This window comes from Neoarius graeffei, chromosome 27, assembly GCF_027579695.1.
Source record: "Neoarius graeffei isolate fNeoGra1 chromosome 27, fNeoGra1.pri, whole genome shotgun sequence".
Classification (NCBI taxonomy): Eukaryota; Metazoa; Chordata; class Actinopteri; order Siluriformes; family Ariidae; genus Neoarius; species Neoarius graeffei.
The window spans coordinates 43216353-43231000 of record NC_083595.1 but is presented as its reverse complement, the minus strand read 5'-3'; the positions used below and the strand labels follow the sequence as shown (position 1 = coordinate 43231000).

The 14648-nt window shown below is 38.8% G+C and overlaps 1 protein-coding gene and 4 non-coding genes across 5 annotated transcripts in view; all 5 read left to right on the top strand.

Moving 5' to 3' along the window:
* mybpc3 (myosin binding protein C3) overlaps positions 1 to 14648 on the top strand; it is a 96915-nt gene that overhangs the window by 11224 nt on the left and 71043 nt on the right. Inside the window, exons 2-5 of the mRNA XM_060911635.1 lie at positions 10355 to 10531; positions 10645 to 10722; positions 11769 to 11917; positions 13847 to 13964. Coding sequence (XP_060767618.1) covers positions 10355 to 10531; positions 10645 to 10722; positions 11769 to 11917; positions 13847 to 13964 — 522 coding nt within the window. The remainder of the gene's footprint in view (positions 1 to 10354; positions 10532 to 10644; positions 10723 to 11768; positions 11918 to 13846; positions 13965 to 14648) is intronic.
* LOC132875333 (U5 spliceosomal RNA) lies at positions 393 to 508 on the top strand. The gene has a single exon (XR_009651800.1). It is a non-coding gene; the product is annotated as a U5 spliceosomal RNA (small nuclear RNA).
* Positions 2070 to 2185, top strand: LOC132875330 (U5 spliceosomal RNA). The gene has a single exon (XR_009651797.1). It is a non-coding gene; the product is annotated as a U5 spliceosomal RNA (small nuclear RNA).
* LOC132875332 (U5 spliceosomal RNA) lies at positions 2963 to 3077 on the top strand. Its single transcript, XR_009651799.1, has one exon. It is a non-coding gene; the product is annotated as a U5 spliceosomal RNA (small nuclear RNA).
* LOC132875329 (U5 spliceosomal RNA) lies at positions 3852 to 3966 on the top strand. Its single transcript, XR_009651796.1, has one exon. It is a non-coding gene; the product is annotated as a U5 spliceosomal RNA (small nuclear RNA).

Here is a 14648-nt window from a genome sequence, read left to right as displayed (position 1 = left end):
TATAAAATTCCGTTGTTTGTTTCACAATGCACTGTAAACACACAATCACATATGATGTTATAAAGTTGCTAAACTAAATGGATCCACTAGAGGTCCACTGAACTGTAAACTCAATGCTATCCCAGAAATCCTTCCTGTAATATGCAAATTTGGCCGCCTCTGATTGGACAGCGCGACGCATCAACAGGCAGAAAGTGTCAAAGTACAAAATGTGTTAAGTGAGCTGAAAAAGTCGGTAAAGATCAGATTCAATGCAATATTTATCAACGAACAACTTAAAGTTAATATAATAGTGTACTTTATAATATTATAATCAAGCATGTCAAGCCTACCGTCACTGTGTAACCTGTCTCTCTGATTAGAATTGTAGACTAACTCACTAGCAGATCACTTCACTCATGTTTCTCTTCAGCTCGTATAAATCTTTCGCCTTTTACTAAAGATTTCCGTGGGGAGGAACATCATGAGTATAAACTAATTTTTTTATTATTCTACTTAACGGTAGGACTCATTTACTGGTTAAAAAAAAAAAGAATCAAATTAGGTGTTTATGTATATCGGCGTTACTGAGTACATCCGTGGGAAAAAACATTATGAGTACAAACTAATTTTTTGCTACTCTACGTAACAGTAGAGTTCACTTACTAGATAAAAAAATGAAAATCGAATGTTTATATACGTTGCTATTACGAAACACTTATTATGAAGTTAGATAAAAGCAGTTTATAAAATGTTTGAGGTGAATTTTATCACTGTGAAATCTGTCTCTCAGGAAGTATGCTTGTTTGTTACATTAAGTAAACAAAGCTTATAAAACCAAAACTATTATTTTGAGCTCCAGCTATTACTAAAAAAAAAAGGAAATTAACTAAATGATCTTTGATTCAAACAAATCTGAGTTAAATAACTTGGTATAAAACTCCATTATTTGATTCACAATGCACTGTAAACACACTAAATCACGTTATAAAGTTGCCAAACTATACTAAGTAACTTTAAAAACGCACAATGGAATTCAACACGATATCACTTTAGATCCATGCATATATTTGAAATTTATGATATTGTATGTAATGCACACACATCGATAAAGGACATTTATTGTCAAACTCAAGAATTAATTCACAATAAAAAAATTCAAAGTGACAGTTGGTCCATGTTCACGAAATTACAGGTTCAGTATCGTGTATGACCTCCGATTGCTTGCAACAAGGCGTTCACTCGTCGTGGCATAGACCTTAGGAATCTGTCACGGAGGTGAGCTAGCCTGATGTGCTGATCCTGAACTGGCGTCGTGACTCGAGGCTGACCAGGGCGTGGACGATCCCTGGTGCTCCCTGTCTGTCTGTAACGCTGACTCAAACGGGAAATGGTCGAATGATGAACACCGAAGTGCCGGGCGACCTCTGTCTGTGTACTTCCGGCACGCAACATCCCGATGGCCTGTTCACGTTGATTTTGGCTTAGGCGTGGCATCTTCAATAATGACAATTTTCCCATCATTTCCCCCGGGTATTTATAGGCAAGATTGTGTGTGTACAGTGTATGCAAAATTTGTTTGAAAATTAAAGCCTGTCCATGTCATTGACTACCCGAGTCATATTGTACGTTATTGAGTACAACTCCCTTAAATTCTGATTTGAGCACAGATTTGGAACTTATTCGGGCGGAACGAAGTTATTTTTCCATTGTGATATATTTCTTTTCTTCTTGAGATAAACTCAGCACGAATTCAGCAAGTTTTATCAATGTGCGTTAGAGGTCCACTGAACTGTAAACTCAATGCTATCCCAGAAATCCTTCCTGTAATATGCAAATTTGGCCGCCTCTGATTGGACAGCGCGCGACGCATCAACAGGCAGAAAGTGTAAAAGTACAAAATGTGTTAACTTAAGTGAGCTGAAACAGTCCGTAAAGATCAGATTCAATGCAATATTTATCAACGAACAACTTAAAGTTAATATAATAGTGTACTTTATAATATTATAATCAAGCATGTCAAGCCTACCGTCACTGTGTAACCTGTCTCTCTGATTAGAATTGTAGACCAACTCAACCACCAAATCACTTGACTCATGTTTTTCTTCAGCTCGTATAAATCTTTCGCCTTTTACTAAAGATTTCCGTGGAGAGGAACATTATGAGTATAAACTAATTTTTTGCTGTCCTACTTAACAGTAGGGCACATTTACTGGTTAATAAAAGAATTAAGTTAGGAGTTTATGTATGTTGGTGTTACTGAGCATTGATTATATTCGTGGGGAGAAGCATCATGAGTACAAACTAATTTTTTGTTACTGTACGTAACAGTAGGGTTCACTTACTGAATAAAAAAATGAAGAAAATCAAATGTTTATATACATTACTGAGCACTTATTATGAAGTTAGATAAAAGTAGTTTATAAAATGTTTTAGGTGAATTTTATCACTGTGAAATCTCTCAGGAAGTATGCTTGTTTGTTACATGAAGTAAACAAAGCTTATAAAACCAAAACTATTATTTTGAGCTCCAGCTATTATTAAAAAAAAGGGAAATTAACTAAATGATCTTTGATACAAACAAATCTGAGTTAAATAACTTCTTGGTATAAAACTCCATTATTTGATTCACAATGCACTGTAAACACACTAAATCACGTTATAAAGTTGCCAAACTAAATGGATCCACTAGAGGTCCACTGAACTGTAAACTCAATGCTATCCCAGAAATCCTTCCTGTAATATGCACATTTGGCCGCCTCTGCTTGGACAGCGCGACGCATCAACAGGCAGAAAGTGTCAAAGTACAAAATGTGTTAAGTGAGCTGAAAAAGTCGGTAAAGATCAGATTCAATGCAATATTTATCAACGAACAACTTAAATTTAATATAATAGCGTACTTTATAATAATGTCAAGCCTACCGTCACTGTGTAACCTGTCTCTCTGATTAGAATTGTAGACTAACTCACCAGCAGATCACTTGACTCATGTTTCTCTTCAGCTCGTATAAATCTTTCGCCTTTTACTAAAGATTTCCGTGGAGAGGAACATCATGAGTATAAACTAATTTTTTATTGTCCTGCTTAACAGTAGGGCTCATTTGTTGGTTAAAAAAAAGAAGTGAATTAGATTATATACGTCGGTGCTACTGAGTGTTGATTATATCCGTGGGAAAAAGCATCATGAGTACAAACTAATTTTTTGTTATTCTACGTAATAGTAGGGTTCACTTACTGAATAAGAGAAATGAATAAAATCAAATGTTTATATACATTAAACACTTATTATGAAGTTAGATAAAATGTTTTAGGTGAATTTTATCACTGTGAAATCTGTCTCTCAGGAAGTTTGTTTGTTACATGAAGTAAACAAAGCTTATAAAACCAAAACTATTATTTTGAGCTCCAGGTATTACTAAAAAAAAGGAAAATTAACTAAATGATCTTTGATACAAACAAATCTGAGCTAAATAACTTGGTATAAAACTCCATTATTTGATTCACAATGCACTGTAAACACACTAAATCACATGCTATAAAGTTGCCAAACTAAATGGATCCACTAGAGGTCCACTGAACTGTAAACTCAATGCTATCCCAGAAATCCTTCCTGTAATATGCAAATTTAGCCGCCTCTGATTGGACAGCGCGCGACGCATCAACAGGCAGAAAGTGTAAAAGTACAAAATGTGTTAACTTAAGTGAGCTGAAACAGTCCGTAAAGATCAGATTCAATGCAATATTTATCAACGAACAACTTAAAGTTAATATAATAGTGTACTTTATAATATTATAATCATGTCAAGCCTACCGTCACTGTGTAACCTGTCTCTCTGATTAGAATTGTAGACTAACTCACCAGCAGATCACTTAACTCATGTTTCTCTTCAGCTCGTATAAATCTTTCGCCTTTTACTAAAGATTTCCGTGGGGAGGAACATCATGAGTATAAACTAATTTTTTGCTGCTCCACCTTACAGTGGGGCTCATATATTGGTGAAAAGAAAGATTGAAAGTATTGGACTGATGTTTACTGTAGAGCTGTAACTAAGGGATGACTTTATAGTTATAGCGTTATTATTAAAATGTGCCTTATAGCAATGAAAGCATAAAAAGACTTATTAAAACAAAAATCAAACCAAGTACTCTTTTTTTTCTAGAAATTAAAATATGTCCAAAGCTACTCATTCGAGCAAGCAAACTGAGTGTATAAAAATAAACCATAAATCATTATTAAGTTAATACAAAATCTTGTAATGTGTTTTCTAACATGTAGAGGTGAAAATTAATTGTAAATGAATCAAGCTTTAGCAAGACTAACAAAAAGACTATATCCCCCACCCTATATACTGTACCAAGTTTCAAGATATTGTCATATTTTTCCAAGTTCTGCTGCAGGAACCCAACCGTACCTCTTTACACTGACCTCAGCAGCCCTTGGCATAAACCCACTAGACCTTTGGTCCAGGTGAGCTAAAAATTAAAATTTCTCACATTTCTTAGTATCAAAAGGCACATATACATTACTTAATCAACACATATACCAACTTTCAAGACCATACCACTCATAGTTTTCAAGTTCTGCTCCGGAAACAAAACCTACCCCTAAGACTAACCTGAGAGACTAAGTCTGAAATTGTTTCCATGAAAACATGGAACATTAAAATTTCTCAAATTTCTTAGGATGAAAAGTCACTTCTATATCACCTTGTTAACATGTATACCAAGTTTCAAATCCGTATCATGAATAGTTTTGGATATATGCTCCGGAAATGAACATTGCTCTTAGAAACCAAGTCAAAATCTCATTCTCATCTCATTATCTCTAGCCGCTTTATCCTTCTACAGGGTCGCAGGCAAGCTGGAGCCTATCCCAGCTGACTACGGGCGAAAGGCGGGGTACACCCTGGACAAGTCGCCAGGTCATCACAGGGCTGACACATAGACACAGACAACCATTCACACTCACATTCACACCTACGCTCAATTTAGAGTCACCAGTTAACCTAACCTGCATGTCTTTGGACTGTGGGGGAAACCGGAGCACCCGGAGGAAACCCAAGCGGACACGGGGAGAACATGCAAACTCCACACAGAAAGGCCCTCGCCGGCCCCGGGGCTCGAACCCAGGACCTTCTTGCTGTGAGGCGACAGCGCTAACCACTACACCACCGTGCCGCCCCAAGTCAAAATCTATTTATGTAAAAATTTGAAAAATACTTTTTTCAAAAAATCCAAAATAGCAAAAGGCACCAATTCAAATGTTGCTTGATATGTATACAAACGTTCATGAAGATATCTTCAGTAGTTTTAAAGATAGGGCCCGGAAATGAAAACGTGACTGGACAGACAGCCGGACAGACAGAACCTGTTTCTAAAAGGCACATCTACATCACCTTGTTAACATGTATACCAAGTTTCAAATCCATATCATGAATAGTTTTGGATATATGCTCTGGAAACGAACATTGTTCTTAGAAACTAAGTCAAAATCTATTTTTTTTATGTAAAAATTTGAAAAACACTTTTTTTTCAACAATCCAAAATAGCAAAAAGCACCAATTCACATGTTGCTTGATATGCATACAAAGTTTCATGAAGATATCTTCAGTAGTTTTTATGATATGGCCTGGAAATGAAAAAGTTTCTTTTTCATCAGTTTGTACTACAGTAGCTCTTCTGTGGGATTGGACCATATGGGCTAGCCTTCATGCCCCATACGAATCAATCAGCCTTCGACACCCACACTGTTAGAAGTAGGGGTACAGTCGGAGTCCATTTCTGTCCCCCAAGGTAAAATTTACACTAATGTACCACCTAGAACTCATTATTGGAGATGTGTACATTTTCAGGGTCAAAAAGGTACATACATGATCCCAATAAGTATATAAATGGTGCAAATAAGTACCTTAGAGGGTACTGTCTCAGTGACAAGCCATTGTACCCCTAAAGGCCCACTGAGGTACTTTGTTTACTGAGAGTGCACCCTGTTCACCACTTGTCCTTCCCTGGACCAATTTTGGTAGGTACTAACCACTGCATACTGGGAACACCCCACAAGATGTGCCATTTTCAAGATGCTCAGACCCAGTCTTCTAGCCATCACAATTTAGCCCTTGTCAAAGTCACTCAGATTCTTATACTTGCCTATTTTTCCTGCTTCTAACACATCAACTTCAGGAACTGACTGTCCTCTTGTTGCCTAGTATATCCCACTCCTTGACAAGGTACTATTATAATGAGAGAATCAATGTTATTCTATCCATGTTCACTGGATACGAGCAATCATCATATGCTTTGATTGGCTACTAGGCTATCAGCTCATATACCGTGAGTAGAGAAAAACAAAATGATAGAGCGTGTTGCCAAACCAACTGAGAACAAAATAAAAACTCTAATTGAAAACAAAATACCAAAAAAAACCCAAAAACCCAACAAAATACGGAATAAAAGTATTTTATGGTACGAACGTATCTTTTTTTATTTATCAATAATTATAGCAATTTTCACAAATTGCTACTGTCATTTCACCAGTTTGTTTACATTCTAAGCGGAAATGATTTTGTCAGATGCTTTGTATGAAGTTTTTATTGATTGAATTTGCAAAAAATAAAAATGCTCTGTTTCTCAAAATCCAGTGAATGTGGATAGAATAAAACCGTTATTCCACTCAATCTCGTCGTACATGGCGTATAATCAACTCAGTGCTATGCGCCTCGTCGACTATCAGCTCATGTATGACTTGATTTCGTGGAATAATTGTTAATTACTGACTTCACTCGTCAGTGGCCATAATGTTATGGCTGACTGGTGTATAATGGGGTTTGTTATGAATCTGTTGTAGGAGAAGGGGGTGTGAACATCAGTAAGTTCAAGTTAATTGGAGAAAACAGTAAAACAAGTCTCATCTCATCATCTCTAGCCACTTTATCCTGTTCTACAGGGTCACAGGCAAGCTGGAGCCTATCCCAGCTGACTATGGGCGAAAGGCGGGGTACACCCTGGACAAGTCGCCAGGTCATCACAGGGCTGACACATAGACACAGACAACCATTCACACTCACATTCACACCTACGCTCAATTTAGAGTCACCAGTTAACCTAACCTGCATGTCTTTGGACTGTGGGGGAAACCGGAGCACCCGGAGGAAACCCACGCGGACAACATGCAAACTCTGCACAGAAAGGCCCTCGCCGGCCACGGGGCTCGAACCCGGACCTTCTTGCTGTGAGGCGACAGCGCTAACCACTACACCACCATGCCGCCCTAAAACAAGTCCTATGGGAAAACATTACTGTGGAGAAACATGAACTAAACCAATGATGTGTCTTAAAATCTTATAGTTGCTACCATTTAGGGACTCTGGATACGTCAGACTTCAAAGACATAATACTCATCTCATCTCATTATCTCTAGCCGCTTTATCCTGTTCTACAGGGTCGCAGGCAAGCTGGAGCCTATCCCAGCTGACTACGGGCGAAAGGCGGGGTACACCCTGGACAAGTCGCCAGGTCATCACAGGGCTGACACATAGACACAGATAACCATTCACACTCACACTCACATCTACGGTCAATTTAGAGTCCACATAATACTTCAATTTTCAATTACTTTTCAATTTACCATCCTTTATTCTTTATTGTTGATCATTCAAGTGTTTCTGGATTGGTTTAGTTTATGTTGGATTATAGTAATCTACCAATCCTGCAATGAGCCTGAAATACCTTTCAGGCTCATTGCAGGATTGGTAGATTACTATAATCCAACATAAACTAAACCAATCCAGACAGGCTTGATGTCTGTTTTAGAGATGGACAAGAGTGAAGCTCTGAGTTTGCATATGAAAATGAGAAAATCCTAATTCAGGTCTCAAGCTCAGAGATGAAATTTGTTGTTTCTTAACTTTTTTCTTTTTTGTTAACATTAACACTGTTTCAGTTTCTACGAGTGGATTGGCCAGACTAGACCCCGAAGCCGTTTGTTTTCAGGATAATGGCTGGCTGATGAAATTATTGGCTGGCTAGCCGACTCAGCCAAAACCTTAATGGCTGCTGCAGCCACCAAAATGTTTATGGCTACAAATGGCTGATACTGGACGTCACTGTGTGGCATATATCCGGGCGAACGGATCAAACAAATGGGGGGAATAAATAGCAAATTACCACAGGTCCCCTGGTCTCTTACTTCATTGTAAATATAAATCTAGCAAGATTGTAGTTCAATGCTAATAATAAGCTAATCTGGATTGTTCGAGGAAGGCATCTAGCTATCTACTCTCACTAGCAATGACCAGTGAAGGACTGGCAGCTATCTTACTATGATGAAAGTAGAGTGGTGGAGTACTTTTTTTTTTAATCAATCTCGAAGTATGTGAATCAAACAAACAAACAAACAAACAAAAAAATACCTTTACACTTTCCCTCAGCAGCGGCAAAGAATGCAGCCATCTCGTCGATATCGGAGTCGATTGATGCTCTGGGTGGGTTCCCGGGTTCCCCGGCAGTGTATCGTGGTAACGGTGTGAGGGGCGGGAAGCCAGACAGGTAGTCACAGCGGCAAGCTTGTGGTGGCTCTCTGTGCTGTGATATCAGTTCTAAATCTCTACAGTGTATGCCTATACGTCTCTATTGTGTTACTACTAGTGTGTACAGTTGATCATGTTTGTGTCACTTTTCTTGTAGCTCATGCTGTGGATAAACCCATTATTTGATGTACACAATTCTTAGTGGCTCAGCCAAATTTTATTAGATAGCGGCTCAAATTGGCTTACAAAATTATTGGCTGGCGGCGGCTCAAATTCTAAATGGCGGTTTTAGCGGCGCCTGGCGGCGGCTTCGGGGTCTAGGCCAGACGATAGAAGACAAATGAGCGAGCTCAGACATCCACACAGGCAAAGCATGAATCAATGCGTTCATTTAAATCTTTCCATGAATCTTGTATTAATTTAAGCCATACAGAACACACTACATTGTAAACTTACCGTGGCTGTATTGTTCATCTTATCCTCCTCTTTTCATTATTAAATTTACTTAATTACAGCAGGCCATTAAGTACTTTCACTGTTTCTGAAGGATGCTTTGCTTCAGTCATGGATGGCCCACTGATGCTCAAGCTATTATTTGTAATAACAAATCTGCTGATCCCTTGCCCAGGGAGACTTTTGCTTTCATGGTATCTGTCATTTCGGCTTTTATGAAGAAGTTAATTTTAAGAAATTTGACATGACCTATTAGCAGTAATTCATGCACCAAGTGAACCGTTATACTTCTTTCCCCTTCATGATCCTTGTCGTCCTCAGTATCTGCCTTCACCAAGAAACCAAAAAGTCAGATTGCTGAGGTTGGGGCCACGGTGGTATTCGAAGCACAGACTGAGAAGGAAGACGCTAAAGTAAGATGGCAGAGGGGTACCAAAGACATAACAGGAAGCGACAAATACACAATATCAGCAGAAGGCAACAAGCACTCGCTCACCATAAGAGATGCTGTGCCTGAAGATGCAACAGGATACGTGGTTATATCTGGAGGCTCAAAAGTAAAATTTGAGCTAAAGATCAAACAAACAGAGGGTGGGTCAGAACTTGTGCTCACTTTTGCATCCTGACCACACTTCAGTCCTCTTTGCACCATTACGTCACTGTTTGATTGTGCCAGCTCTTGACTTTGGATGATCACCCAACACCTTTATTACATCCCTTTGCACTGCCACATGGTGTGATCCCACTTATCTGACATGAGTATCACTCTTCTGAATTAGCACTACATCATGTTTTTGTTTGTCATTATATTAATATTCAATCACTTCCAGCATGATTCTGATCCAACTTCAGACACACAACAACCCTTCGACCAAACTCTTCTTTTTTTCCTTTCTGCCCTTCCCTTAGCTGAGCTATTAATAACAGGCCTTTTTTCACAGCAGCTCAGTCCAAACCTTGATGACCTTTGGCTCTGGAGATTGCTTCCCTGAGAGGCTCTTGACAGCAAGAAGCAAGAGCTTTCATGGAAAAACTGATAATCATAGAGTCCAAAATACAGAAGAGATATTTGGGGAATAAATACTTAGAAGCCTGGCTTTATTTAACAGTCATCAAGCCTAGCTATCAGTTTATTTGAAGCTATGTCAATGGTATTGCAGATAGGCAGAATTTCTGAGAAGGTCTCTGTGTTCTGAGCTTGTATTAAAACCAACTGAGGACACTTTAATACAATAAATCAATGAAAACTATTGAAGCAGCTATTTTTATTTATTTATTTTTATTACCCCAGTGTACTTTGATTTCTTCAGTTATCTACTTTAGTCCAAGACACTTCAGATTAGCCATCACTGACAAAGTTCAGAGCAGGTGATGATATTCTTTATAATGTTCTCCAGCAAAGGCTAAAGCTGAAGCAGGAGTAAAGACTCCACCCGAAGCAGCGCCCCCTGCTGACGCGCCATCCAACCCCCCAGCAGATGTTCCTGCAAAAGACCCTGCTCCCTCTGAACCTCCTGCCCAAACTTCAGAGACCAACAATCATGCCCCAGACCCTCATGATGGAGCTCATGATGGTAAATCAAGTTTAATTTCTAACAAACTAACAAAGTAGTACACCGCTATTTTTATTATCTATACATCTTCTAATACTACTAATAAAGTTTTCTCACACCTTTTTCTCTTTCAGAAAACCAGCCTCCCGACACGAGGCAGGACCTTACCGGACTCTTTTCAGAAAAACCTCAGAGTGGGGAGGTGACTGTGGGTGAGTCATGGCCAGTTTCAGCCATAGGATAACCATGATTGAGACTGCATGTACAAACCTACTGTATATAGTGTGCATTTCTTTGCACAGTGTCACACCTCATAAGATCATAGACTTTCACAGGCATTTTTAAAAGGATCTTTACATAGGATTTTTCCAGCTGGTACCACAGGCCCAAAAGCCCCCTTGGGAGCAACAGGAAAGAATTCACCCCATGTTTTGGAGATTGAATCTCAAACATTACATGGCTGGGAATCCAAAAGTAGCTGTGCTCTGTGGGTGGGAGGGAAGCATGGTGGTGTAGTGGTTAGCACTGTTGCCTCACAGCAAGAAAGTTCTGGGTTTGAGCCCAGGGTCTGACGGGGGCCTTTCTGTGTGGAGTTTGCATGTTCTCCCTTTGTCTGTGTGGGTTTCCTCCGGGTGCTCCGGTTTCCCCTACAGTCCAAAGACATGCAGGTTAGGCTAATCGGTGGCTTTAAATTGACCATAGGTGTGAATGGTTGTTTGTCTCTATGTGTCCGCCCTGCGATGATCTGGTGACTTGTCCAGGGTGTATCCTGCCTTTCACCCATAGTCAGCTGGGATAGGCTCCAGCTTGCCCAAGACCTTGCACAGGATAAGCGGTTATGGATAATGGATGGATGGATGCCTGGGTGGGAGGGCATACTATCTCCCTGTGAATCAAGGCTGCACTTGCTAATGTTGGGACTCTGTGACCTCATGCATGCAGAAGAGAGCAGATAGCTCCAGTGTGACTTAGTATGAGCTGTATTTTGAAATGATTTGGTGTTACATGTTTCAGAGGAAGTACAGTATGTGCTTATCTTCAGTCTCCTTTGTTGGGTAGGTGTTGTGTCATAGGGAACAGCTAGCTATTTGAAAATTGGCAAAATGACCAAATATATGAAGAATGTGCAGGACATGAAGTTACTGAGCCAACAAGACTGTTGGCCATTTCCAAGTCATGAGGGTCATATTGATGAGGGTGTAGTAAAAACAGTATGGGCTAGGATTAAAAAAAAAGACCTCTATCTATTGATCCACAGGTGAGAACATCACTTTTGTAGCAAAAGTGTGTACTGAGTCCCTGCTGAAGAAGCCTGCGGTCAGATGGTTCAAAGGAAAATGGATGGATTTAGCCAGCAAGTCAGGAAAACACCTGCAGCTGAAAGAGCATTATGACCGCAACACCAAGGTGTGCAAATGACCTTTGCTATGTAATGGCCTATAGCAGTCCTAGATATGTTTCCTACTAATTATTTTTAATATATTCAAAATATTAAGCGCAAAAGATGAAACTGCAAAATTCTGCATCCTTTGTTTCATGTCTGAAAACAAGCACCCAAAGTTTTGCAAAAGGTTGGTGGCAAAAGATGATTAAAATGATTAAAATTCGCATTCATAAATGCAGATACAAACTTCTGAACTGATATACAGTACCAGTCAAAAGTTTGGACACACCTTCTGATTCAATGTTTTTTCTTTATTTTTATTAATTAAAAATCACTTCATGTCTTAAAGTAATGATGGATGTCGTTTCTTTTTACTTACTTGAGCGGTTCTTGACATAATATGGATTGCTACAGTTGTGGAACAGGACTATTTACTGTATTTTTATTATTTAATGTTTACTGTCTGATGGTCTCAAATGCATTAAGATGGCAAAAAACCTCATCTACTAATTACCTTTTGACGAGGCACCTGTTAATTGAAAAGCATTCCAGGTGACTACCTCATGAAGCTGGTTAAGATAACACCAATAGCGAGCAAATCATCAACAAGGTTGATGACTTTGAAGAATCTAAAATATGAAGCCTATTTTTTTAATTATTTTTTTGTTTACCCCATAATTCCATATATGTTGCAGATGTTATTTCATAGTTTTGATGTCTTCAGTATTTTTCGACAATGTAGAAAACAGTCAAAACACAGGAAAACCTATGAATGAGTAGGGCTGTCCAAACTTTTAACTGTTACTATCATTTTAGCGGAGATCTTAACCATTTGAACTACTATCAGGTCTCTAAATTGATTAATATGTGGTTACAATAAATGAAACTTCAAATAATTTTTCAGATAGTTAAGATGTTCTGATTATTGTATGCAGTGGTGAACCGTTACTATTAGAGCTGGGACTTGAGCTCAGCCAAAACTTAGCCAGACACACCAAAAAAGCAATAGGGCAAAGGATTTTGCAAGGGGATTAGTGGCAGGCTGCCAGGTCGCTCTGTTGTGTGTAGCTGTTGATGTTGATTTTAAAAGTAACTCAGTAAATTACATCGGGAAATGAATACTCAAGTCTGAGTGAAAAATACTGTGGTGAGCGTGCATGGGAGAAGAGTCTGGAGATAGTTTCTTGGTCGTTAGCCTGTGCCACTTGCTCTCGATAGCACTGGCTTGACTGCTTTATTAGCATTCGCTAACACTACACCGGCTGGAAGGTGACTTCACTGCTGCGCTGACGGCGCCGACTTGCGGTTAAGCTCGCGTTGACCTTCAAGAAGGCCAAGGGCGATAAATTTTTTGTCCCTCTCACTATAAATGAAAATCTGATTGGTTAATTCATTGGTCACTTCATACATAAACACACACTGCCATGGCCTTCTGTCCCGGCAGTGAAGTCCTAACCAATGAGTGAGCAGCTCTAAACTCTTCTCAGCCGAGAGACAACAGACGAACAAATCTCATTGGATAACTCAATTTTTTTTTAAAGATTTTTTTGGGCTTTTTTCACCTTTATTGGATAGGACAGTGTAGAGACAGGAAATGAGCAGGAGAGAGAGAGACAGGGAGGGCTCGGGAAATGACCTTCGGGTCGGAATCGAACCCGGGTCCCCGGATTTATGGTATGGCACCTTATCCACCTGAGCCACGACGTCCCCGGATAACTCAATTTTAATGTTTTCAGGACAGTCACCCTTTCATTTCTGAAGCAAATTTGATAGAAAATGAGGCCAAATTAGAATTGGAAGAGAATAATTATAATGAAATTAAAGAATGAAAGAAATTAAATCTAACATTTGAAATGCTGATATGTTTGGACTTCTCTGAATTGTACACATAAAAACGACTGTGTAACGGTTTATCGAATTAAACTGTAAACTGTCACACTGTCATTTCACAGGTGTATACATTTGAGATGCACATCGTTGAAGCCAAAGTTAATTTTGCAGGAGGATATCGATGTGAAGTGTCATCCAGGGACAAGTTTGACAGCTGTAATTTTGAGTTGATTGTGCATGGTGAGCATCAATACAATAGCATTCTGGTAGAGAAATAAATCTGCAGTACATATCCATTTTGGGAACTTGGGGGCCTTTCTTGTAGAAATATGTCACTGTAGAAGCATGTCAAGGATGAATATTTTGTAAGTCTGGCTTTGCTGTGTATAACTGATAATTGTCAGAGGCATATTAATACAAGTCCAAGGAAAATTTGTATATTCAAGACTTGGTGAATTAAATTAAATGAAGGAATTGTACAAAATGTCTTCTGAGGATGTAATTATTATTATTCTATCCACATTCACGCGATATGAGCAACTGCACGCTCTGATTGGCTACTCTACTACTAGGATATCAGCTCATATACCGTGACTAGAGAAAAACAAAATGGCGAAGCCTGTTGTTGAACCAAACAAGGATGAAATAAAAACTCTACTCGAAAACAAAACCTCAAAAAAAGCAACAAAATATAGAATAAAAGTATTTAATGGTAAGAACATATTTTTTTATTTTTCAAGAATTATTATTATATCATTTTCACAAATTGCTCCTGTCATTTTGCCGGTTTGTTTACATGCTTCATCTTCAAGCATTAAAATTTGCTGATTTTTTTTTTAGACTGGTTCAAAAGCTGAAAGAAGTTTGAAAATTACAGAACTGAAATGTCCAAGGAAGAATTAAATAAATGTCTAAATCTGTTCT